This window comes from Pan troglodytes, chromosome 15 (assembly GCF_028858775.2).
Source record: "Pan troglodytes isolate AG18354 chromosome 15, NHGRI_mPanTro3-v2.0_pri, whole genome shotgun sequence".
NCBI classification, from domain to species: domain Eukaryota; kingdom Metazoa; phylum Chordata; class Mammalia; order Primates; family Hominidae; genus Pan; species Pan troglodytes.
The window spans coordinates 50,044,984-50,070,995 of record NC_072413.2 but is presented as its reverse complement, the minus strand read 5'-3'; the positions used below and the strand labels follow the sequence as shown (position 1 = coordinate 50,070,995).

Below are 26,012 nucleotides of genomic sequence, written 5' to 3'. Positions count from 1 at the left end.
ATGGTATTTGCAATAATAAATAATATTGCTTATGAAATTATATTGTTAACTTGAAGAGGAAATTTTAAAGAAGGTTATGTTTAAAAACAATTTGGAGGAATCCTGAAAAAGGGGAAATTCTTTGCACGTTATGATGCTTTGCTTGCATTCTGTTTCTTTCTTCTTTTATTTGTTTTTTACAGGATGTTTCTCTCTCTCTCTCTCTTTTTTTTTTTTTCCTCACAGCTGAACACTTTCCAGGCAGTTTTGGCATCTGATGGGTCTGATAGCTACGCCCTCTTTCTTTATCCTGCCAACGGCCTGCAGTTCCTTGGAACCCGCCCCAAAGAGTCTTACAATGTCCAGCTTCAGCTTCCAGCTCGGGTGGGCTTCTGCCGAGGGGAGGCTGATGATCTGAAGTCAGAAGGACCATATTTCAGCTTGACTAGCACTGAACAGTCTGTGAAAAATCTCTATCAGTAAGTAACATTGAGCTGAAGCCCTTTCCTATTTGAATATAAGGACTTTTAGGAAGTACCTGAACACAAGTGACCGTAAGACCATTACATAATATATTGGTGGCTTCTAAGTAAGGCATCAAGTCAAAACCAAGGAACTAGATTCAACCCTGGAAGGATCAAGTTCACCAAAACATAAAAGGTCCTTTATTTTGCCTGCTCTATTGGGTATAGATACTGGAAACAGAACAGTATGTGTGTGTATTTGTAGAGCCACTGAGGCTTGCTATGAAAAACATTGCTCTTGGAACCACATAAAAATATCCAGTCATAAACTGCCCAGTTTGAGGTTTTCCAGATTAATCATTTCACAGGAGGAAACATTGTGATTTAGTCTTTTGGACAGATACTGTTAAACATTAAATTGAGCAATGTAATTTGCAGGAAAAATAACTAAGATTTATAGGTTTCCAGAAGTCTGAGGATGTCTCTCTGGCTTCATTACCTAAAATGAATTGAACCTATTCCTTAGACTCATCAGTGTCTGCCCATAATGGGCATTTAATAAATAGATGGATGAATGAATGAATGATCCAGAGGGCTTACTTAGCTAGTGCAATAATAAGCTCTTCTGCATTTTGCCAGTACAGATAGTGCCAGTAGGATATTTATTGACTTCAGGGTTTTTTGGGGGGTGTGTGAGGGGAGGTAGGGGTGCCCTGGCTTTTATTCGTTTCCTGAATATAGAAGCCAGACAGAATACATTGGTTACTTCCTGGCCTCCTTTAACTGCTTCTTGGCTTCATTAAATCAATCCTGGGTAGGTATAGAAACACCTTACACTTTTAGCATGCCATCCACTCTGCTCGGCTACCAGAAAGAGACCACTATAGCCAGGTTTGCTTACTCAGAGCTGACATTTATTGAAAACTTACTACTTGCCAAGCATCATGCTAAACACTTTCCAGATGTTATCTTAATTAAAACTCACAAGAATTGTAGGTTAGTACTACTATTTTCCCAATTTTACAGAGGAGCTTAGGGAAGTTAAGTAAATTGCCTATGATCTCAAAGTGAAGTGGCAAAGCCAAAATCCAAGCTCAAGTCTGGAGTGCTGAACTACTTATTTTATCTTATGCTGAGTCCTTGTTTCCTTTCCCATCCTTATGATCCACATTGGGCATCTTTAGGGCTCCATCTAGGCTGCCGCTTAGTCTGGACTCTGGAGCAAACTCAGTTCCTTACTCTCCCTCCTCTGGTTCCACCCTCTCTTCTACTTGGGAGCTCATAGATTTATTATTCCATAGATTTATTATTATAGAGAGGTCACAATGGCCAAGCACATGGAATACAAAGATTTCTAAGACACTGGTCCTGCACATCAGCAGCTTGTACCCTATTAGGATTGATAGACAAATAGATAAACAATTACAGAGCCCTGGGTAAGTGCTGGCATCTACACAGGAGACAGGAGACAGTGGGGCCAAAAGACCTGTGGGAAAAAGCAGTTGTGTTCCCTGAGCAGAGCCATAAAGGTCTCTTGGAACTAACATCCACAATCACATGTGACACACAAACACACAGACAGCATTTCCACTTACCCCCTTTCATGCCTTCCCTCATTTTTATCTTTGATACTTCCCAGAAATCTCTGAATTGCTTGGTGAAAGCAGAGTAAGATATGGGGCCAAATAACTCACGTATTTTTCTTTAGTGTAATCCATGCTTAATACAAATAATAAAGTACAAGCAATGCAGAATAATGTGAAATAAAAGTAAAAGTTATCCATGATCACTACTTCAAGTGATAACAAGTGTTAATGGTCCTTCTAGAATTTAGGTATATACAAAACTTTTAAAACCAAAATGGTTCTTTTGCTATGTAAGTGGTGTTTTCACATTAATCACTTCTTATAGGGGTCTTTTAGTCAGATGTCTGTCTATACTACCATTTTAAGGCTACAAAACATTATGTCATATATGTATAAAGACAGCTTATTAATGAACATTTCATGTATTTCTGATTTTTCTTGTTATAAATATCATTGCAGTAAACAGCATAATAAACATTGCTCACATTCTCATTTCTCCCTAAAATAAATTCTTAAAAGTGGAATTGCTGAGAAAGGGTGTATGATTTAAAAGTTGTACATTTCAGATTGTCAAAGTTACTGGTCTTTTCCTTTCTGATTTTGGATCTTGTTGTTATTCTTAGGAAGAACTTCTGTACATCAAATTTATAGAAATGTCCTTCAATATAATCTTCTATTTCACTTTTCATTATTTAAAATTTCAAAAATATACAGAAAAGTGGAGAGAATAACTAGATGAACACCCAAATGCCCATCACCTAGATTTATACATTGTAAACATTTTGCCATATTCATTTTTTTGTTTGTTTACATTTTTTTCTTTTTTTTTTTTTTTTGAGACGGAGTTTCGCTCTTGTCGCCCAGGCTGGAGTGTAGTGGTGTGATCTTGTGCTCATTGCAACCTCCGCCTCCTGGGTTCAAGCGATTCTCCTGGCTCAGCCTCCCAGTAGCTGGGATTACAGGCGTCCACCACCACACCCGGCTAATTTTTGTATTTTTAGTAGAGACTGGGTTTCATCATGTTGGCCAGGCTGGTCTAAAACTCCTGACCTCAGGTGATCCACCTGCCTCAGCCTCCAAAAGTGCAGGGATTATGGGTGTAAGCCACCATACCCGGCCTGTTTAAATGTTTTAAAGTAAGTCACAAACATCATGCCAGTTCATTGCTAAATGCCTTAGTATGCATCTCTTAAGGGTAAAGTTAGGCTGGGCAAGGTGGTTCTAATCCCAGCGCTTTGGGAGGCCAAGGTGGGAGGATTGCTTGAGCTCAGGCATTCAAGGCCAGCCTGGGCAACATAGCGAGGCCTAATCTCTACTAAAAATTTAAAAAATTAGCTGGGTGTGATGGTGTGCACCCGTAGACCCAGCTACTTGGGAGGCTGAAGTGGGAGGATCACTTGAGCCCAGGGGGTTGAGGCTACAGTGAGCCATGATCACACCACTATGCTCCAGCCTGGGTGACAGAGGGAGACCCTTCCTCTAAATAAATAAGTAATTAAGAGTAAAGTTATTTTCCTAGTCAATTGTTTTCTTCCTCAAATTTGTCTCACAACTGTGAGCTCAAAGGTCATAAATTATATAGTTCATAATGTTTGTCATACTCTTCCTCTGCAAATTTAAATACGAATTCACACGTGTATATTTTGAAATCATACTTTTCTATCTTCTGGAAGACAAGACAGTAGTTAATAAGTATTTATGATGTTTAGGGCCAGTGATAGGCATTTTATTTATTTATTTTTTTGAGATGGAGTCTCGTTCTGTCATCCAGGCTGGAGTGCAGTGGCATGACCTCGGTTCACTGCAACCTCTGCCTCCTGGGTTCAAGCTTTTCTTCTGCCTTAGCCTCCCGAGTAGCTGGGATTACAGGCACACACCATCACACCTGGCTATTTTTTTTGTATTTATAGTGGGGTTTCACCATGTTGGCCAGGCTGGTCTTGAACTCCTAACCTCAGGTGATCCGCCCACCTTGATTTCCCAAAGTGCTGGGATTTCAGGCATGAACCACCGTACCTGGTCAGTGCTAGGCATTTTAATGTGGTTTTCTCACTTAATTCTCCTAACAACCCAGGGAGGAAGGCATTGTCATCCCATTTTGTAACCCAATTTTCCTTTGTAGAAATAAATTAAGTTCTTTCTATTACTAAGCTTTCCAAATGACCTTGGATTTTAAAATAAACTCAAATTGGTTACTTTTCCATTATGCATAATGACAAAACCCAGATAGTGATTTATATATAATTAGAAGGTTATTTTATTTAGCTTTTATTGGCCATAATCTGTATTTTTCCACTGTTTGAAGATTTTATAGTTTCTGTTTCTAACTTCAAGAAGAAATTTCATAGTTGCACCACCTCTAATGTGATAATAAACTCAATATCCTCAGAACTTCAGGATTTTCTCCTACTGTCTTTAGTTTTCCTTATTTGCTTGCCAATAAACACCAACATTAATTCTTATGAACTTAACAAATATGTATAGCATATTGCACACAAAATCAGTTTTTCTTTCTATGCTTTTTTCCCTAAATTTACCACAACAGTAACCACAGCATATACATATATGTACACGCATACACACACACAAACACACACAAACACACACAAGAGAAAGACATTTTCAAATTGTACTGAAAAATATTGTTACTATAGAAATCCACATGAACATGATGAGTACCCACCCAAATGAAGGAAGATCTTTTGTTCTTATACAATTCAGTGAAGTTTTTATTATCTTATTAGGCATGGACTGTTATTCCTCATTGGCTGACTTTTGAGGAAATTCCATTGCTTGGGAGAATGTGAGCATAGTGTTTTGTACAAATATCAGAGGAGTATACAAACTGGCATATTCAACCTAGCCAGACTCTTGTTCACTCAAGTTTTCCCATATTTTTAGAAATCATATGTAGTTGTTCTCTTTAGGGTATACCATTGACTCTAAAATAATGGGTTATTGGGATATTTGGAAACTCAATGGAGTTCATGTTCTTTTCTCATGGAGAAAACGAGAGAGCTGTTTCCAGAAGTCTTTAAAAGACTTCTAAGCTACTTTCTTATTTGCTCCTTAACTTTTTCAGTGCAAAAACAAATTTTTTAGGTTTTGGCATTTGTATTTATTTGAATTTTTTTACATTGACTCACCATTCTTTGTGGATTAGGGAATTAATCAGTTCAAGTGAATAAACAATGAAATGTCTTTAATATTCTGTAGAGTAATGATAATTCAGATGCTTATTGACTGCAGTGTGTGGTATGGTTTTCTGTCATAATATAACATAGATGTGTAGAGCATGGGCTTTGGTGTTAACTGAATTCGGATCCAATTGTTTGTTATGTGACCTTCAGAAGATCAGTTAGCCTTTTAAAGCCTATTTTCCCCTCTATAAAATTGAATATGATCACCTCTATTTGCAGATTGTATTGAAGAATGTGAAACACTTGGCACAGGGAAGGGGCATCACCAATTCATGAAAGTATGTCGTAGTCATTTGGGTGTCAGTATTTGGTAGAGTTTTAAGCATACATTTTTAAAATGTGTTATGTTTCCAGACAAGTAGAGGAAGGATGAAACATTCCTACATTCCTTGTTTATTTTCAAATAGCCAGATTTTAGATAAACCATTTGGATTATGGAGCAGATTGATAATTTGATGATCTGGCATTCTGTGGCATACAGCTTTGAAACATAATGTTAAATAAAAGGTAGTTCACATCAAAAGTCCAGTATGATCCCTTTAGTTACCATGTAAATCTGCTTTTATTTGGTTTTATATACCAGTGAAAACTGAACCTGATCTTAATAGCCTTTCAGGTTTTTTGTTTTTTTGAGACAGGGTCTCATTGCCACACAGGCTGGGGGGCAGTGGTTGCAACCAAAGCCCACTGTAACCTGGAACTGCTGGGCTCAAGTGACCCTCCTGCCTCAGCCTACTGAGTAGCTAGAAGCACAGGCATGTGGCACCATGCCTGGCTAATTTTTTTAGAAAAGGGTTTTGTAGAGGCAGGGTCTCACTATGTTGCCTAGACTGGTCTCAAACTCCTGGGCTTAAGTCATCCTCCTACTTTGGCCTTGCAAAGTGCTGGGATTATAAGTGTGAGCCACCATGCCCAGCTGTCTTTCCATTTTAAAATAAGTTGTTCACCTTCTAGGAAGGTGGGTGAATGGACACTTTTGTTACATTTGTTACAATGACTGTTTCCTTTTTATTTAGACTAAGCAACCTGGGGATCCCTGGAGTGTGGGCTTTCCATATCGGCAGCACTTCCCCGTTGGACAATGTCAGGCCAGCTGCAGTTGGAGACCTTTCCGCTGCCCACTCTTCTGTTCCCCTGGGACGTTCCTTCAGCCATGCTACAGCCCTGGAAAGTGACTATAATGAGGACAATTTGGATTACTACGATGTGAATGAGGAGGAAGCTGAATACCTTCCGGGTGAACCAGAGGAGGCATTGAATGGCCACAGCAGCATTGATGTTTCCTTCCAATCCAAAGTGGATACAAAGCCTTTAGAGGGTAGGATCTCCCCTCCAGATTCTCATCTGTCCTCCCCCTTGCATCCAACACCTACTTATTGGCCATTCTATCCTGAAACAGAATCTTCCACCTTGGATCCTCACACCAAAGAAGGAACATCTCTGGGAGAGGTAGAGGGCCCAGATTTAAAAGGCCAAGTTGAGCCCTGGGATGAGAGAGGGACCAGAAGCCCAGCTCCACCAGAGGTAGACAGAGATTCACTGGCTCCTTCCTGGGAAACCCCACCACCGTACCCCGAAAACGGAAGCATCCAGCCCTACCCAGATGGAGGGCCAGTGCCTTCGGAAATGGATGTTCCCCCAGCTCATCCTGAAGAAGAAATTGTTCTTCGAAGTTACCCTGCTTCAGGTCACACTACACCCTTAAGTCGAGGGACGTATGAGGTGGGACTGGAAGACAACATAGGTTCCAACACCGAGGGTGAGTGCATTAGAAAACTGGGTGCTGAGGTTTCATCTTAACCATGCTGGTTTTGCATAGAGTTGTGATTTTTCTCTTAAGTGGGTAGGTGAAAAGTTTAGCAAAAAGAAGATTGGATCTAATTTTTAATCCCTGTGTTTCAAGAGATAGAGTAAATTTCCTTTGCCAAATAAATCTTGGCAGGCAGATTCTGTTCGGAATCTCTTGATCATTAATAATGTTTTTTTAAAATATGGGCCTCATGAAGTGAGTGGGGGGAAAACTGGGTTTGTTATGCCAGCTACGCTCTCAAGTGTAATGAACTATTTCAGTTTGAAAGTTCAGCAAAGGTAAAACATTTTGTGGCTTCATACACATTCCAGTGATGGACGGGTTTGTGCTTTTTAAAGTGGTGAGTTGTGCTGGCTCAGATGAACATGCCAGATTCATACTCTGTTGTGAGACAAGCCTAGCGCTTCCCTTGGTTGGGGAGATATGCTTGTGATGTGTGGGAGAGGAGAGCCCACAGGGAAAGAAAATGACTAAACACCTGTGTCTGTTGTCATTTCTGGTTCATGGCTATGCAGCTGTGGCATGAACCTCCCTGGAGCTTTGTCCTCATTTCATGACCCACTGATCGGACTGAGAGGCGAGGAGGGAGATGGCGAAAGCAGGCGGTGGTTAATTATCATGGACACGGGGTCTATGTCAGTCTTCTAGTCCTTGTTGAGACTTGTCATGCCAGCTGTTTCTTCCCCAACAGGCATGGAAAGATGTGAATGGGAAACTGACTCCAGATTGTTTGTTCCAGGGACTGCTCATCTGACCTCTGATAGGAAGAAAGAGGTCAGAGGTGACTGCTTTGTTCTGAATCTCCATGTTTTTCCACCTTTTCTGTTTCCTGTCACTGTTGTGGCAAAAACATGGCTGACCTAGCAGAGAGGGCCTTCTGGGTTCTGCTCTGGTATTATCTGCAGGCTATTGCATGGAGAGGTACTAATTTCAGGAGGGAAGAAAATATTTTCTGACTAATGTGGCATTGTGTAAGGATTCGAGGGAGTACATTGGTGTTGGCTTTGAGTTTGAATCCTGGCTGCCAAGCTTGCTGGGTGACCTGAAGTAACTTATGTAACCCATAAGCCTCTGATTTCTCAGGAATTACTTGGGAGGATTCAATGAGACAGCGTATGTGAAGTTCTTGGCTTCGTGTCTGCACTCACTGGTTCTTAATAAATAGTGGCTGCTGTTACTAATTTTAGAAGATTTAAAACAGTGGGAATGGGGTGGAGGATGGGTAGAGAATGAAGAATGTGCTTATTAAAGAGTTTCACATTAATTTGTGCCTAAGGGACCACATTTCCATGAAGTTGAAGATGTAAATTTTATTGGAAGTCTTTAGAACCTTCAGATCCTTCTGAGAATCTCCAGAATTTACAGTATGAGTTTCCTCTAAATACATTTTAAGGCCAAGTATCAAAGATTTTCACAAAGGGATTTGAGGTAAAGATGCATTCCTGAATGGCCTTCTCATTTGTGGGTTGTGATTTCCTTCCCTGGGAAGAGCGTGGGAATATTAAAAAGCAGATCTATGGAGTCATGTATTAAAGGGTTAAGAAGGGACTGCACACCCTGCTTCGGGCTCTGAGAGCTTGAGATCACTGGAGTAAAGTGCAGGAGGCTTCAGGAACCAGCCATAGAGTAGAACAGAGGCACAGCTATAACCCTTGTGGGGCATGAACTATGATATTTATCAGCTGCCGGATGCAGTCTACTATAGACATCTTGGTAATGGCAAAAAACGCCTGTGAAAAAGCTGGTTAATACACATTTTGGGGGAAGAAATCTAGAAATGTTTGAAACTTAGACAAAAAAAAATCCAGTTTTTGTTTTAAAAGCATTTAGGGGGATGTGTGAAGTATAGAAGCATGCAATTGTTAAATACTTTTGAGGGGATGCAGTGACTGTTTCTTTCACATAAAACATTGGAGGCTCAGAGGTCTGTCTGGTAAGTGTGGGCTTCCTCCGGGAAGCTGTGGGGTGGGAGTGGCAGAGACACAGAACATTGTCCAGTACTAAGTACCCAGCCATGTGGCATCTGCCTGGCTTTTTCTGCTGATGGAATAGAAAGTACATGGTTTTGGTGCTGGTTGGACTTGACCTTGACTCCCAGCTCTGCTATGTGGTTTGGGGCAAGACATGTAGTCTGTTTGACCCATGGCTCTCCTCAGCTCTAAAACAGAGTTAATGAAGACCTCGTCATATACTTGCAAGAACTGAAATGAGCTTGGGAAGCACCCTGCCCAATACATTTTAGTTTCCCTTTGAAGCTTTAGGGTAGTCATCTTGCTAAACCAAGAAATTAAGATTTAGTTAAAGGCCCAGAAAATATCACTCCTTTTTACATTTTTTTCCCCTTAGGGACTCATTTTACAGACCTTTCTTTTTGTTCAGAAATTTGGATTTTCAGATCATATCTACACCAGGCAGGAATGTCCTGGCCACACTCGAGCTCTGTCTTCCTAGGCCACAGAACAGCAGTAGATGGATGTGCAAGCATGCTTTCTCTGGGGAGTCTTGTTTCCAGGGAGCTCTGGTCGTTTTGTTGTCAAGTCAAAAATTTACCCAAGCACCTGCCGTGTACCTGTCTCTGACTCGGTGCTAGTGGAAGTTTTGGTTGGCATTTGCTAAGTGCAGCCTGCTGCTCTAAAGTGAGAACTTGGCATTAGATTGCATTATCACAGTTAGTCCTCAGAATTGCTCTGTGGGGAGTTCGAGACAAGCCTGGGCAACATAGGGAGACCTTGCCTCTATAAACAATTTTAAAAATTAGCCGGGTCTGGTGGTGCTCACCTGTGGTCCTAGCTACTCGGGAGACTGAGGTGGGAGGATCACTTGAGCCCAAGAGTTCCAGGCTACAGTGAGCCATGATTGTACCACTGCATAGCCTGAGCAACAGAGAGAAATATTGTCTGAAAAAAAAAGTTTTCCTGTAGGGTAGGTACAATCATCCTTCCCATTTTACAGAGATGGAAACTGAGCTTGGAAATACTTAGCGACTTGTCTAGCAAGGGCAAAGACTGCAACAAAGTCATGAAGAAATTAGAGAAAGCTGTAGGGTAACAGAGAGTCAAAGGCACTGTCCAGGAGTGTCACTGCTGTTGAGGAAGTCTTTGTGAGGAAGGAGGGGCTTGAGCCAGGCCTGGGGTCAGAGTCTGAGAGGGAGAATGTGTGAAAACATTATGAACATAGAAGTGACAAGAGCAGAGTTGAAGAGATGAGAATGAGGAGGGAGGAAGGGAGGGAGAGAGACAGAGACAAAGGTTGATTAAGGCAGTGGGGTGAGAGAGTTGCCAGTGAGGGCTTCAGCTGCCTGGGACCATGGGACTGCCTGTGTTGTGAGTAGAAAGGAATGAGGTTTACCGATAGGGGTCTTAGTTATTATTAAGCCTGCTGAGGCGGTGCTATACGCAGCTTAATTTAATCTCAATCTGCATGATGAGTTAGGAGGAAGGACACCTGGCTTTCAGAAACCTCATGTAGTCCCACTCCACTTTTGGCCTTGTGAAAGGCTGCAGGAGTGTGTTGCAAGCTCAACTTCCACCCTGAGAAGAATTCAAGCAGGTTCTGCCACCAGTGCAACCCTCCAGGTGCCAAAGACCATCCCCTGGGTGCACCTCCAGGTTGCAGAGGGTCTGTGACCAGGAGCCGCCGCCCCCCTATACCTGTGAAGACACCTATATGAGGAGATTCCCTGGTAGGGCCCCTCTCCCTTCACCACAAGTGGAGAGAGCCTGTTAGTGTCATGCCAGCAGTTGTAAAAGGCCACCCCCAGGGTCCTGATCACTGCCACCAGCATCACTACATGCCACACACATCAAAATTAAACAAACATGAAAACTGGACGAAAAAGCATTCCACTGTTTATTATAAAGTTGGATATGGTTTTTCTAACTAGTCTGTCATTCTGAGAGATGGGAAAACTTAGAAGAATTTTTCCTGCGGTGAAAATGACCATTTTTTTTTTTTTTTTGAGGTAGCAGTAAAAATTGTTAGTAGTTGCTCCAGCTGTCCTGAGGCAGCCTTGTGCACGAAGCCTCCTGTGTCCCTCTGTGTTGGCCCAGTGAACCCGGTCGACGCCATGGAACCTCCCCTGTGTCTGGGCCAGGGCCTTCTGTGAAGAAGGGCAGGCCGGCCAAGGGCTGCAGACAGGTGCTTAAGTGTTTCTGGGAAAATGAAGATTGAAAGATGGCTCAGAACAAGTGCAGAGGAGAATTTTCCATTTTTGTTACGAACTCCTAGTTAGGACAAGTCTCAAGTCCTTTGGCAGGGCATTTCTTTCTTTCCTCTGATATCTCCCCACCCCATTTTTCTTTCTATTAAGGACATGAGAAAAGTTAAAAACAAACAAAAAAAAACATTAAATAGAAAAAAGAGATTTAAAAAATCTTCATGTTAAGAATCCTTTAGCAACTATCAAACCTCAGTTAACAAATCCATGACAAAACGAGTTCATTCAAACCTGGCCAGCCTCCACCCTCCTGCTGTGCCCTGAGGTGTCAGCAGACTTCTTTATGGTCTGACTCTCCGTGGCAGGAGCTTCCTGGCAGAGCGTGGGTTCCAGAGGCAGCCATGGACTAGAAACTGTATTTCTCAAAGTGTGGGCACTCATCCACCTTCCTCTCACTCAGCTGGGAGCCTGGTTAAAAACACTGATTTCCAAGCGCCTCCTCTACCTTCTGAACCAGAAACTGCATTTTTAAGCCACCTCACTCCTTCAACTCCTCCAGGCCTCTGCCCAAATGTCTCCTTCTCCCGAGGTCTTCCCTGACCATACTATTTCAAAGAGCCAAGTGCGCCTGCCCTCTCTCACCCTCTTGTCTGACCCTGCCATATTCCTCTGCACTTCAGTGATTCTGATGCCCCCTCAATTTGATGGGATTTAGAGCCAGAAGATTGTTTCATCTCTGTAGGCCTCAATTTTCTCATTTATAAAATGGAGATATCTTCTAACTAGAATAGGAAGAAGTGCATGAAAATACACTCAAAGCCATGATAGGGACATGAAAATGACCACCGAAAAGAAAAAGTGCCACTTTTCCTCGGGTGTGTTTATTGCACATCTCATCTAGCTGGGATCCAGATCTTGATTCCCAGCCTTCAAGAAGTTCAGCCTCTTTGAATTTCACTGCAATTCCCATAGAAATTTGAGCAGTCACATTGGCCGGAGGTCTGGCTTTTCTCGCCCTGGATAAATAGCTGCACGTGGGCTCAGCACCGTTCTAGCTCCAGGTCTCCCCCTTCTTCAGGGAAGGGCTATCCGACTGCTGTGCGTCTGTATTACCTTCACTAAAGAATCTTCACGTTGTATTCTTGTGGATGGATGCCCAAATGGGCCGTAAGCACTGAGCTCGGCTTCTCAGGTGGCCAGAAATGAGCACGAGAAATTTCCTAACATTCTGCCCACCCCAGGAGCTGCCAATTGGTCAGATTAAATTTGTTAACGACATTGATGAGCAACACCTAGCTCAGAAATCCAAGGCTTGTTGTATCCCAAGCCTTCTATCAACACCAATTGGTGTGAGAATCACTTGCGGGGTGGCTAAAGTGTAGATTGCTAGGATGCACCCAGAGAGTGGAATTGGTAGGTCTAAGGTGGGCCCTCAGAATTTGCGTTTTTAACAGAAATCTCAGGTGATCCTGATGCAGTGGTCTCTGGAATCCACCGGGAGAAATGCAGCTCTCCGTGTGAAGGACTGCATGGTGCTGTGCTGAGGGTGTAAGTTGTTATTCACCCCTTGGTGAATTTCCTTGATGCCTCATGCTGTTGTCAGAACTGAACCCCACAAACCTGCTCCTCCTTAGTCTCCCTATCTCAGTAACTGGCAGCTCCACCCTTTTGGTTTCCCACATCAGGACTGAACATCATCCCACATCCAGTCTACCAGCAAACCCTCTCAGTTCCACCTTCAGAATATCCCAGACCTGGGCCCTTCTTATCCCCTGTACCAGCACTTCTTACCACCAAGGGACCAGCTCCTGTCTGATTTACTGTAGTCGGAGCATGTTACTCTTCTGCTCAAAACCCTCTAGTGCTTCCTATCTCACTCAGATGAAAGCTCAAATCCTTCCTGTGATCTCTGAGACCCTGCATGAATGACCCAGGCCACCTCTTCTCTCACCATCCCTCCCACATGCCCACACACCCCTCCTGCCTGACAAAGCACTGCGCCTGCCCTCATCTGTGGGGTTCACTCCCTCACCTCCTCCTGGCCTCTGCTCAGTCACCTTCTCCTGAGGTCTTCCCTGACCATGCTATTAAAAAGAGCCATGTACACCTGCCCCCTCCCACCCTCTTGTCTTTCTGTGCTGTATTTCTTTGCACAGCTCTTACACATCCACCCTACTAAGTAATTTACTTGTTTATTGACTGCTGCTGGGGAGAATGTAAGCTTCAGGATGTGAATTTTTGTCTCTTTTGCTCCCTGCCATGTCCTCAGTTTCTAGACTAGGTACAGGTCTATAGTGAATGCTCAGTAAATATTTGTTGAATTAGTGAATGAATGAACAAAAATTGTAAGAAGCATTTACCTTTCACCTAACAAGCTGCCATTGTAAATGGTAAGTGTGCAAACCTGTGTGTGCACTTGGGTATGAAGGCAGGCGTGGAAGAGGGATTATAAATGGAGGCTTGCCTTCCCCCGGATTAGGGGCTGATCCATCTTCTTTCCTTCATGTGGCTGTTATGAAGCTGAAAGAGACAGTGTGTGTTCTTGGCTCAGTAAGTACCATCCTAAAAATACAATATTCCACAAAACTGTTTAAAAAGACTCCCAGGTTAGCTTAACAGTAACTAGTTAACCCATTGTAATTACAGTTTAAGTCTCATAATAGCCTTTCATGGGAGCCTGCTCATTGTTATAACTTCTTTTTCTGTAATAGAAAAATGTAGTACAGCTTCCAATCTATTTATAAACCTTTGCACAGTTGCACTTGTAAGTTGCTGGCTGCATCGCCCTGCCTCTTTTTACTTAGATAAAAGCTATGACTCCACCTAGTTTAACTCTCCATATCTATACTGTCTCTCCTCCATCTTCTCTCTCCTTGTTTCATAATTCAGCCTTAGAATAAGAATTGGGTTGCAGAATAAGGCTTCACAAAATAACTGAAATAAGATACAATCCGAGCCTGTTATTTCCTTAATTTGTGGGCAGAACAGCGTGTAGAGTTTGGATTGATTTTTATCTGAATATTATGAAAATGGCTTTTTTTTTTTTTTTTTTTTTTTTGAGATGGAGTCTCTCTCTGTCGCCCAGGCTGGAGTGCAGTGGTGCGATCTCGGCTCATTGCAAACTCCGCCTGCCAGATTCACGCCATTCTCCTGCCTCAGCCTCCCGAGTAGCTGGGACTACAGGCGCCCACCACCACGCCTGGCTAATTTTTTGTATTTTTAGTAGAGACGGGGTTTCACCGTGTTAGCCAGGATGGTCTCAGTCTCCTGACCTTGTGATCCGCCTGCCTCGGCCTCCCACTGCCGGGATTACAGGTGTGAGCCGCCGTGCCCAGCCAAATGGCTGTTCTTTAGACCTGTAGCAGATTGCCTTTTTACTTGGTGTTCAGAAGTACATTAAGAAGAAATGCGACTTCTGGCAGTGCAGGGGTGAGGAAGAGGTGTTCTACTTATTTTAGAGATGAGGAAGCTGAAAGACACAGTTTGCACAGTTTCCACAAAGCCCCCGAGGGAGGGCTGAGGTTGAGTCCTAGAGCTTGGCGCTTTCTGCAGCCCCTCATTCCTTGAGCTCTGGGAGAAAGTCCTGATGGCCCTTAAGCCGTGAGCACACTCGAGAGTGTGTGAGTCCCTCCTGTAGCTGCTTCCTTACACTTAGTTGTGAATTTCTGAGGTGGAGAAACCTGAGATTTTGACACATCCAAGTTACATTCATTTCCTTTTACTCTAAATGTTTTTTTCCCTTTCTTAAACTAATAGACAGTGATACAGTTTTCTTCACAGCCATCTATTTTACCATGATCCATCCTGGGTTTTTTTTTTTTCTGCCTTGAGTTTTATATCACTTTTCTGTTTAAGTTAAGCTTGTCACTTTCTTGTTTAAATAAAGTTGAGTCATGCCTAATTTTCTATTTTTATCAAACTGGAATGTCTTAGCCAAGTCATCAAGGCCCTATACTAAATCTTGAGTCATAACTTCATTCCTACTATGTTCTAATCAGATTTTCCACTTGAACCTACACTGTCTGTCCTGCCAACCCTCAGCTTGCTGCTTTCCCAAGGATCTGCAGGCAGCACTCCAGTACTGTTCAAAAGCTAATGCTGCTGCTGCTACTCTCATTTCTTACCTGTGCTGTTTTTCAACATGCTGTAATAGTCATCTAGATAATCTTCCCTGCTTGCTTCTACCATTAAACCCAGTTTATAAAGTATGACTCGAATTATACTTGAAGTCTGTGCTGATTAACCCCAGACACGTGATGATCCCTAATCTAGTGCTCATGATCTCTGTACTTGGATCCCATTGAAGGGGTCGTGGGGAGTAGCAGTTAAGATTCTCGAGCTAGATGTCCTAGGTTCAGTTCCCACCTTTGCCACTCACTGCCTGTGCGACTTCAGGTGCTTTCGTCTACTGTGCCTCAGCTTTATCTGCAAACAGGGGTTAAAAAATTGTCCCTGGCCAGAGTGGTGGCTCATACCTGTAATCCCAGCATTTTGGGAGGCCTAGGTGGGAAGATCACTTGAGCCCAGGAGTTCGAGACCGAGACCAACCTGGGCAACGCAGGGAGACCCCTCCCCCCAACCCACCCTACCAAAAAATAAAGTAGGCAGGTGTGATGCACGCTTGTGGCTGCGGCTACTCAAAAGGCTGAAATAGGAGGATCACTTGAGCCTGGGAAGTCGAGCTTGCAGTGAGCCGAGATGGCACCACTGCTCTCCAGCTTGGGTGACAGAGCAAAACCCTGTCTCAACAGCAACAAAAAAAGTCCCTGCTACCTAGGGTTGTTGTGCAAATTAAGAGTTGTTGGCCGGGCAAGGTGGCTCACGCCTGTAATCCCAGCACTTTGGGAGGCCGAGGCAGGTGGATCACGAGGTCAGGAGATCAGGACCATCCTGGCTAACATGGTGAAACCCTGTCTCTACTAAAAAATACAAAAAATTAGCCGAGCGTGGTGGCGGGTGCCTGTAGTCCCAGCTACTCAGGAGGCTGAGGCAAGAGAATGCCGTGAACCTGGGAGGCGCAGCTTGCAGTGAGCTGAGATCATGCCACTGCACTCCAGCCTGGGTGACAGAGCGAGACTCTGTTTCAAAAAAAAAAAAAAAAAAGGTTGTTAAATGTAAAGCTTGTATATGTTAAGCGCGATTTAAGTGTTAACTTTGTTATATTTTTATTTGCTGATGGAGGTCTTTATCTTGGTGACATTGTTACCTATAATGCTATGTCTCATTAGCTCCTTTACTTTCTGCTCTCCCTGGGAATACTGGGTAAAGATTGATCTTTGGATTTCTTCCTCCCCTCCTGTCTCCTCGATTCCAGATAGACCTGGAACACAACTACCACTTGGTTTTTCCTAAGAGTAGGGTGGGTGTCCTCCTTCATGCCAGCATCAGTGTCTCACACTAGAATTCCATGCCATCCCTGCTCAACAGCATGCTCCTGGAGTCTCCAGCCAACTCCACCTCCTGGGGATGTGGAGGCAGAGGTGTGTGCAGCCGCTTGGCCTCCTGGTGGCCATGCTTGGGATTGGCATATTTCCTAGTGCCCCGGAGAAAGCACCCTCCTGTCCATCCACAACCCCCGCCACACCCTACCCCCTTGGCTATTTCCTTTATGAACTATGGCGTTTGCTCCAGTTTCCCCATTTCTTTGTAGCACAGATGGCCCTCTTCTTTTAATGGGCAGAATAAGTAGGAAATGGAAGAAACAGCTGCCAGAGCACTGAGTTTATCCTAGTCCTCCATAATTTCTTGGAAGATCTGCGAGTGGGGCCCAAGCTGTCTGCTATTGCGTGGAAATCATGCTTGTACCATACCCATCATAGTTAAACCCTGCCAAGGGCATAGGGCATTTTAATAGCTTGAATCCCTGTTGCTTTGCCCTCCTCTGTCCCCTTCTCCCCATGCCTTTTCTTTGAGGTAGGTGCCTGTGTTCTTTAAGACCCTTCCCTCAAAACAATCTTGGTAGTGAGACCAGCTATTATCTTTAAGTTCAGTGTTACCTAAAAGAAGGATGGTTAGACATAAGACATTTGTTAGCTTCTCTATTTGTCTTCCTCTCAGGATGTGTTTAGGTTGAACCATATAAAAGTGCTGATATTTAGCCCTTTTTGACCCACAAAAATAGTGGTTTCATGAAGTTCAACCTAACATGTACTTACTGGTTTCCTTTCATTTTACTGCACTCAAACCCACGGGTGCAGCCTCATCTTAGTTCACCAACTCTGCAATGAGACCCAGCCGGGAGCAGTAAGCAATTCTTCTTGCCAGCAGACAAAGCAGGTTAATTCCCTTGGGTTGAATGTTATGCCGGTCTCTTAAACATCAAAAACTGTTTGTTATGATCTAAACTGCTTTCTATGGAGCAGATGTTGTGTCCCTGATGCAGCAATGACATTGGAATCATTTAGTCCTTTTAAGGCAAGTTTGTTTTATTTTTCAGTCTTCACGTATAATGCTGCCAACAAGGAAACCTGTGAACACAACCACAGACAATGCTCCCGGCATGCCTTCTGCACGGACTATGCCACTGGCTTCTGCTGCCACTGCCAATCCAAGTTTTATGGAAATGGGAAGCACTGTCTGCCTGAAGGTAGTTGACTGGGGCTGGGAACTCCTGTGTGTCTATTCCTGCTGCTTACCTGTTTCCAGCTACCACTGTGAGCTCTGCTTTATGGACCAAACATCACTACTTAAATCAGAGTGCTATCAACTTGCAGATGCTCAATAAATGTGTGAGGAATGAACTGGTTTGGGCTGATTCCCAATTTGAGGATTATCCAGAAACGCTTCCTTCTGCCAGCTCATTAGAGCCAAAGTGTAGTGGAGAGGAGGAGGAGGGGAGAAGACAGACTGGAGGCAGGACTGTTTCATAGATGGATAATTGGTTGGTTAGGAAATCATTAAAGCGACTTGCTAAAGAGTGAGTTTTGGAAGTTGTCAGTGGAATAATTATACCTGTGTACACCCATCTCTAGCCAGGATGATGTCCAAGCCTAACTGGATTTGCTGTCTTTTAGGGGCACCTCACCGAGTGAATGGGAAAGTGAGTGGCCACCTCCACGTGGGCCATACACCCGTGCACTTCACTGATGTGGACCTGCATGCGTATATCGTGGGCAATGATGGCAGAGCCTACACGGCCATCAGCCACATCCCACAGCCAGCAGCCCAGGCCCTCCTCCCCCTCACACCAATTGGAGGCCTGTTTGGCTGGCTCTTTGCTTTAGAAAAACCTGGCTCTGAGAATGGCTTCAGCCTCGCAGGTGAGTAGGGCCTCTGAGAAGGCCGGTAGTCAGCGTTGCTTTGGCAGTGGTGCTCCTTGGGCCTTTACGCAGTGACAGAGGAATCACTTGTTTAATGTACTAGAGCCACATGTGTGTAGTTTTCCGGCCAGAGGTTTTTGGGAATGGTTTGACCTCACATCACTGATTTTTGAAAGGCAGTGATTTCGTCTAAATGTTCTCCCAGCTGTTCTGAGAAACAGGATGATTCCATTCAGAACATTTGTGTCCTCTTACCCCAATTTGTTGAAGCATATTTGTCAGGCGTTTTAAATTATGCACAGATCTGTCAAATGCAAAAACGGTACTTGGGGCACCTGGGGATGATTTTACTTCATGGGGAAGGGGTGCCCTTCTCCTCCCAGCTCCACAACCTATAATAGTATAGGCCGGTGCACCCCAGACTTGAACCTGCACACACATCACTTGGAGGTCTTGTCAAAATGTAAATTCTGGTTCAGCAGGCCTGGGGTGGGGTCTGTGATTTTGCTTTTCTACCAAGCTAGAAGGTGAGGTAACAGTGTTGCTGGAAAGGCCACCCGTTGACAACAAGGATTTAGAAGATACTTTTTGGATTCTCACCTTCCAACCTGAAAACTTGTTTGCTAGAGGTTTTATCTTTATTGCATGAAAAATAGTTTTGTGAGAAGTTCTTTCTCCATCTTTAACTGCAGAGCTCGGTAGCTGTTAATAGGTTCTTGCTTTAATCAAAATTTGAATAAAGCCCTTGGGTCAAAAGTAGATAAAATATGGCACACCTGGATAAATTTGTATTTCAGATAAACAATTTTCTAGTATAAGTATTACCCACATATTGCATGAGACATACTTATCTGAAATTCAAACAAAACCCTGAATGTCTTAGGTGGTAGTTTTTTTGTTTTTGTTTTTGTTTTTTTGTTGTTAGGTTTATTTGTTTGTTTGTTTTTTGCTAAGTCTAGCAACCTTAGAGAAAAGTCAAGGACGTTCCCAAGAGTATTTCTCACAGAATACAAGTTTGTTCAAAGAGAAGCTGGGTGAGGTAAGGCAGGATGAAACCATATTCTTCAATGGAAAAGTTTGGGAACTTATGGAATCAACAGCTGATAGTGCTTACTCTCAGATCTCAGATAATCTCCTTAGGCACGATCTCCAACAGTAGTAGAAATTGGGAGGGGGCAGTATATACTGGTAACTTTAAGCAAGACCTCTTTTCATCCCTGTGCTGAATGTTTTTCATCTCCAGGTGCTGCCTTTACCCATGACATGGAAGTTACATTCTACCCGGGAGAGGAGACGGTTCGTATCACTCAAACTGCTGAGGGACTTGACCCAGAGAACTACCTGAGCATTAAGACCAACATTCAAGGCCAGGTGCCTTACGTCCCAGCAAATTTCACAGCCCACATTTCTCCCTACAAGGAGCTGTACCACTACTCGGACTCCGGTATGTATAACCAGTCTTCACATCTGTAAAATGGGGATTATGTCCATCTCACAAGATAGATACAAGGCTTAAATGACTTACATGGCATGTCCTTAGAACAGTGCGTGGAACATAAAATGAGCTCTATTATGTTATTACTCTTATTGTTACCATGAAATACATCGTGTAAGTGAGCAGAATGGCTGCTATACACAAGAATATCTATATCCATACCTAGTATTTTCAAATAATAAAATAGCAACATTGTCCATGGGGTGGGTAGGGATGGTATAATTATATACAGTTTTTAACCATCCTACTTTCTGCAACATGGAAAAATAGTGATTATTGGAATTTGTATTTATCTCAACCTTGTTTCAGCTGATGAGTTCAGGCCGCTTTAAAAAAAAAAAAAAAATCACAGAAAGAGGCCAGGTGCAATGGCTCATGCCTGTAATCCCACCACTTTGGGAGGCCAAGGTGGGTGGATCACCTGAGGTCAGGAGTTCAAGACCAGCCTGGCCAACATGGTGAAAACCTGTTTCTACTAAAAATACAAAAATTAGCAGGGTGTGGTGGCACGCTCCTGCAATCCCAGCTACTTGGGAGGCTGAGGCAGGAGAATCATCTGAACCTGGGAAGTGGAGGTTGCAGTGAGCCGAGATTGTGCCATTGTACTCCAGCCTGGGCGACAAAGCAAGACTCCATCTCAAAAACAAAACCAAAAAACACAGAGATGCTATAATGTATTATAAAACTAATGTTAGATTTGGAGTCAAAAGATAAGAATTTATATCCTGGACTTGCCATTTAATATCTATAGGGAAAGGCCTCTTAATATGTGAGAATGTATTTTCTCATCTTTCGCATGGAACTAAAAATGCTTTTTCTATATTATGTGGTCAATGTGTGCGAAGCGTGATGTGTTCTGTGAAAATACTACCTGCGCGCAGGATGCTGCCTCCATCACAGCTGCTGTTGTGCAGCACAGCAATCCGGATTGAGTTGTGCCTTTCCTCTGACCCCTGCTGCTCCTATGCTGAGAGCTGGCAGCCTGGCAGGAGATGTAGGGAAGACAAGGGGAAGCAGAGACCTGGGCTGTGAACAAAATGGTCAGTGTCCGGATCACTGACCTGAGCTTGACTCCTAGACTCAGATGGTGAGAGACAACCCTTTCCCTTCTCTGGAATCCTTCAGATTTACGGAAGTGCGAGGTGTTGGAAGTCGTCACTTCTGTGAAATGTAGAGGATGGATTGGTTTAAAATTTAGGGTGTAGAGTCAAACCAATGTGAGTTTCAGTTCCAGCTCTACCATGTAGCAGCATTGCATCTTAGGCTACTTAACCTTTGTGAGCCTCTGATCACATGATTTAGTGCCCACCTCACCAGGCTGTTGTGAGGAATAAATGAGGCAGTATGTAGAGAGCACTGTTGGCATGGCTGGCCCTTAGTAACACTTATTCTTTGTGTATAATAACATGGACAATTGTAGTGCCTTCTCCCTCTCAGCACTGTGGCTTTGCATCCACTCAGGTTTTTGGTATTTCCTTGCACATTTTTTCATATAAACTCAGGAAGTTCCCAAGGGAACACACTCCAAGAATGAGATGAAAAACTCTGCAGAAAAATCCACCTCACATGAAAATCTCTGTATTTAATATTTTAAAAAAATTACCACTGTGTTTGTTGCAGCTGTGACCTCTACAAGTTCCAGAGACTACTCTCTGACTTTTGGTGCAATCAACCAAACATGGTCCTACCGCATCCACCAGAACATCACTTACCAGGTGTGCAGGCACGCCCCCAGACGCCCGTCCTTCCCCACCACCCAGCAGCTGAACGTGGACCGGGTCTTTGCCTTGTATAATGATGAAGAAAGAGTGCTTAGATTTGCTGTGACCAATCAAATTGGCCCAGTCAAAGGTAAGGTTTCCTTTTTTGTTGTTGGGTAAAAATGACATCCTTTTAAGTAGAGTTAGAATGATTCACAGAGGTTACTAAGGGTTACCTAGTGCCATGCTGTGTTACGTGCTAGGTGTAAGGATGAATAGAGCAGATCCTTGCCCTTGAGTTGGAAACAGAGGCAGAAAAGAGTTTTAGGGCAGGGAACAGTGTCCCTGCCAAAGTCAGGAAATAGAGCATAGTATGTGAAGCTGGTTTATAGCAATACCCAACTGTGCGTGCCAATCAGGAATATACCTGTGAACAAGGCAGACTGGAATTAGGAGGGAGAGTGATGCTGACAAGTATTTGTTACAAGTGTGATGAGAGCAGGGCACTGTGAGTCTAGTTTGAAGATTCAGAAAAGATGTCCCCAAGAAAGTGACATTTTAGCTAAAACAGATGAGAAGAATTTCATCCAAAACTAAGGTGGAGCAAAGAGCTAGTATCTGGAAAAACCAAACATCATAGAACTTGATGTATAACCTCCCCCTCCATGATTCCCAGAACATTATACTTAATGGTGAAAGACTGGATGCTTTTCCCTGAAGCTTAGGAACAAGACAAGGATGTCTGCTGTTGCCACTTTTATTCAATTCAGTACTAGAATTTCTAGCCAGGGTGATTAGGCAAGAACACAAAATAAAAGCCATCTAAATTGGAAAAGGACAAAGTAAAATTAGTCTCAGATGACATTTTGTGTAGAAAATCTCAGGAATTCACTAAAACACTATTAGAACTAAAGAACAAGTTCGCAATGTTATAAGATATGCAAGATCAGTACACCAAATTGTATTTCTCTATAGTAGCAATGAGCAAACTGAAGATTAGGAAACTGTTTCAAAAAGAGATAAATTTTTTAAAAGAAGTGCAGTACTTGTACATTGCATCCCACAAAACATTTTTGGAAAAAAATTTAAGACCCAGTTAAATGGGAAGATGTTCCACATTCATGGATTGGAAGACTTAATACTGTTAAGATGTGAATACCTCCCAAATTGATCTATTAATTCAACATAATCCCTATCAGAATCTCAGCTGGCTCTTTGCAGAAATTGGCAAGCTGATTCTAGAATTTATATGGAAATTCAAAGAACACAGAATAGCCAAAACAATCTTGGAAAAGAATAAAGTCAGACTTGTATTTCTCAAACTCGAAATCTAGAGTAATCAAGACAGTGTGGTCCTGGCGTAAGGATACATGTAAAGATCAAAGGAACAGAAGTGGGAACCCAGAAATACTCACATTAAAAGTCAATTGCTTTTTCAACAACAGTGCCGGGAGTGGGGAGGAGGGATAGCGTTAGGAGATATAACTAATGCTGAATGACGAGTTAATGGGTGCAGCTCACCAACATGGCACATGTACACATATGTAACAAACCTGCACATTGTAAACATGTACCCTAAAACTTAAAGTATAATAATAATAGAATCCTGATGGTTAAAAGACAAAACAAAACAAAACAAAAAACACAGTGCCAAAACAATTCAATGGAGAAAGAATAGTCTTTTAAACTATTGTTAACTATGGTGCTGGGACCACTGAGTGACCACATACAAAAGAATGAAGTTGAACCTTTTACCTCACAGCATATCCAACTCAAAATGGGCCAACAGACCTAAGTGTAAGAGTTAAAACTTTTAGAAGAAAACATATGGGTAAATTTTTGTGACTTTGAATTTGGTAATGGTTTCTTAGGTACGACACTAAAAGCACAAGCAACAGCAAAATAAACTGGGTGTCATCAAAATTTTAACAGTTTGTGCTTCAGAGGACATTATTAACAAAGTGAAAACACAGCCATAGAATGGGAGACAGTATTTTAAATCATGTGATATTTGTTCTAGAGTATAGGAAGTACTCTTACAACTCAATAAAAAAACAGGCTAACTAAAAGATGGGCAAAGGATCTGCAAGGACCTCTCTCCAAAAAGATATACAGATACCCAATGGGCATGTGTAAAGATGCTCAGCATCATTAGTCATCAGGGAAATGCAAATCAAAACCACAATGAGATACTACTTTACATCATGTGGTCGAGTATAATCAAAAAACGGGTAATAACAAGTGTTGACAAGAACGTGGAAAATTCAGAACCCTCATACGTTGCTGGTGTGATTATAAAATGATGTGGCTACTGTGAAAAACAAAATAGTGGTTTCTCAAAGTGAAACACAAAGTTACCATTTAATGGAGCAATTCTACTCCTCTCTATATACCCAAAAGAAATGAAAACATAGATCCCCGCAAAAACTTATTCGTGTATATTCATAGTGGCAGTATTCGTAATAGCCAAAAGGTGGAAGCAACATACATGCCCATCAGTTGATGGACACCAAAAAATATATTCATATACTGGAATATTATTCAACCATAAAAAGGAATGAAGTACGGATACATGCTGCAACATGGATGAACTCTGAAAACCTTAAGTGAAGGTAGTCAGTGACAAAGGACAGCATACTGAATGGTTACAATTATGTGAAATATCCAAAATAGGCAAATCCACATACATAGAAAGCATATTCATGGTTGCCCAGGGCTAAGAGATAATGAGAGCATAGGGCGTTAATAGCTAAAGGGTACAGGGTTAATTTTGGGGGTGATGAAAATGTTCTGAAATTGATTGTGGTGACGGTTGTATAACACTGAATATACTAAATTGTTTAATTATGTACTTTAAACGGATGAATTGTATGGTATGTGAATTACTTCTCAACTGAAGGCCAGGCATGCTGGCTTATGCCTGTAATCCCAGCACTTTGGGAGGCTGAGGTGGGTGGATCACCTGAGGTCAGGAGTTCAAGACCAGCCTGGCCAACATGGTGAAACCCTGTCTCTACAAAATAAAACAAATATATATATATATACAAAAAAATTTAGCCAGGTGTGGTGGCATGTGTCTGTAGTCCCAGCTACTCAGGAGGCTGAAACAGGAGAACTGATTGAACCCAGGAGGCGGAGGTTGCAGTGAGCCAAGATTGTGCCATTGCATTCCAGCCTGTGCAACAGAGTGAGACTCTGTCTCAAAAAATAAAAATAAATGGAAGCAAATAGTAGTAGAAACAAAACTCTAAAACCATTCTCATCGGGCACAGTGGCTTACACCTGTAATCCCAGCTACTCTGGAGGCTGAGGTGGGAGGATCACCTGAGCCCAGGAGTTTGAGGCCAGCGTTGGCCACATAACAAGACCCCGTCTCAAAGTAAGCAGTGGTTCTCAAATTTCAATGACCATTATCCTCACCTGTGAAGACTGATTTTAAAATGTTCTAGGCATATCATGTCACAGAAAGACATGCAGGAAACTTAAAAGCATGTTGCTCTGTGAAAGCAGCTAGTCTGAAAAGGCTACATACAGAATCATTCTAACCATGACATTCTGGAAAAGGTTACACTATAGAGACAGTAAAAAGATCAGTGGTTGCCAGTGGTTCAGGAGGAAGAAGGAGAAGGATGCATAGGTGGAACATGGGATTTTTAGGGCAGTGAAACTATTCTGTATGATATTGTAATGTTGGTTATAGGCCATTATGCGTTTGTCAGTCTATAGAACTGTCCAACACCAAGAGTGAGCCCTACTGCAGACTATGGGCATTAGTTAATAATGTGTCAGTATTGATTGGGGATAACAAATGCACCACACTAATGCACAATGTTGATAATAGGGGAAACTGCACATTTTGGGTGGGGGGATATGGGAGCTCTGTACTTTCTGCTCCATTTTTCTCTAAATGTAAAACCATCCTAAAAAGCAAGGTCTTAATTATTAAGAAATGTTTCAAGCAAGCCAGAGGATGAGCTTGTGAAGTCAGGGAACTCTACAGATGGGAAGTGGCTTTGTCAGATCAAGGGGACATTTTAATTCTGAAAACCAGGTCATGTTTTCCCCTAGAATGTAAGAGCCACACCAGGAGAAAAAAAACATCTTCCTCAATTCATCCACTGTATTGAAACTGTTGAGCCCAGAGTTAGCTCCTCAGCGAGGTGAATCTGTAAGTGATACGCGGTTCTGTGCTTTGTTATTGGAGCTGAGGGCTCCTTAAGCCTCAGCAGGCTCAATAAAGAAGTGTTGCTCCAGCAATATGACGAGATTAAGGTACAAGGACTAGACTCTTTTCTAGGATGTGAAAGTGACTTGTAATGAGAATCCCGAGGTGCTTTGGTTTTAAGAAACTTGGTTGGGAATG

General features: G+C 42.7%; 1 protein-coding gene across 4 annotated transcripts in view; it reads left to right on the top strand.

Annotated features, from left to right (window-relative positions):
- NID2 (nidogen 2) overlaps positions 1–26,012 on the top strand; it is a 63,642-nt gene that overhangs the window by 7,883 nt on the left and 29,747 nt on the right. For 2 of the 4 annotated variants that reach the window (XM_016926087.4, XM_009427813.5), the window contains exons 3-9: positions 226–458; positions 6,246–6,547; positions 6,629–6,988; positions 17,632–17,781; positions 18,209–18,454; positions 19,698–19,898; positions 21,570–21,800. In XM_016926087.4, coding sequence (XP_016781576.1) covers positions 226–458; positions 6,246–6,547; positions 6,629–6,988; positions 17,632–17,781; positions 18,209–18,454; positions 19,698–19,898; positions 21,570–21,800 — 1,723 coding nt within the window. Of the gene's footprint in view, positions 1–225; positions 459–6,245; positions 6,989–17,631; positions 17,782–18,208; positions 18,455–19,697; positions 19,899–21,569; positions 21,801–26,012 lie in introns of all 4 variants that reach the window. The other 2 variants (XM_016926086.4, XM_009427812.5) reach the window with 1 other exon arrangement.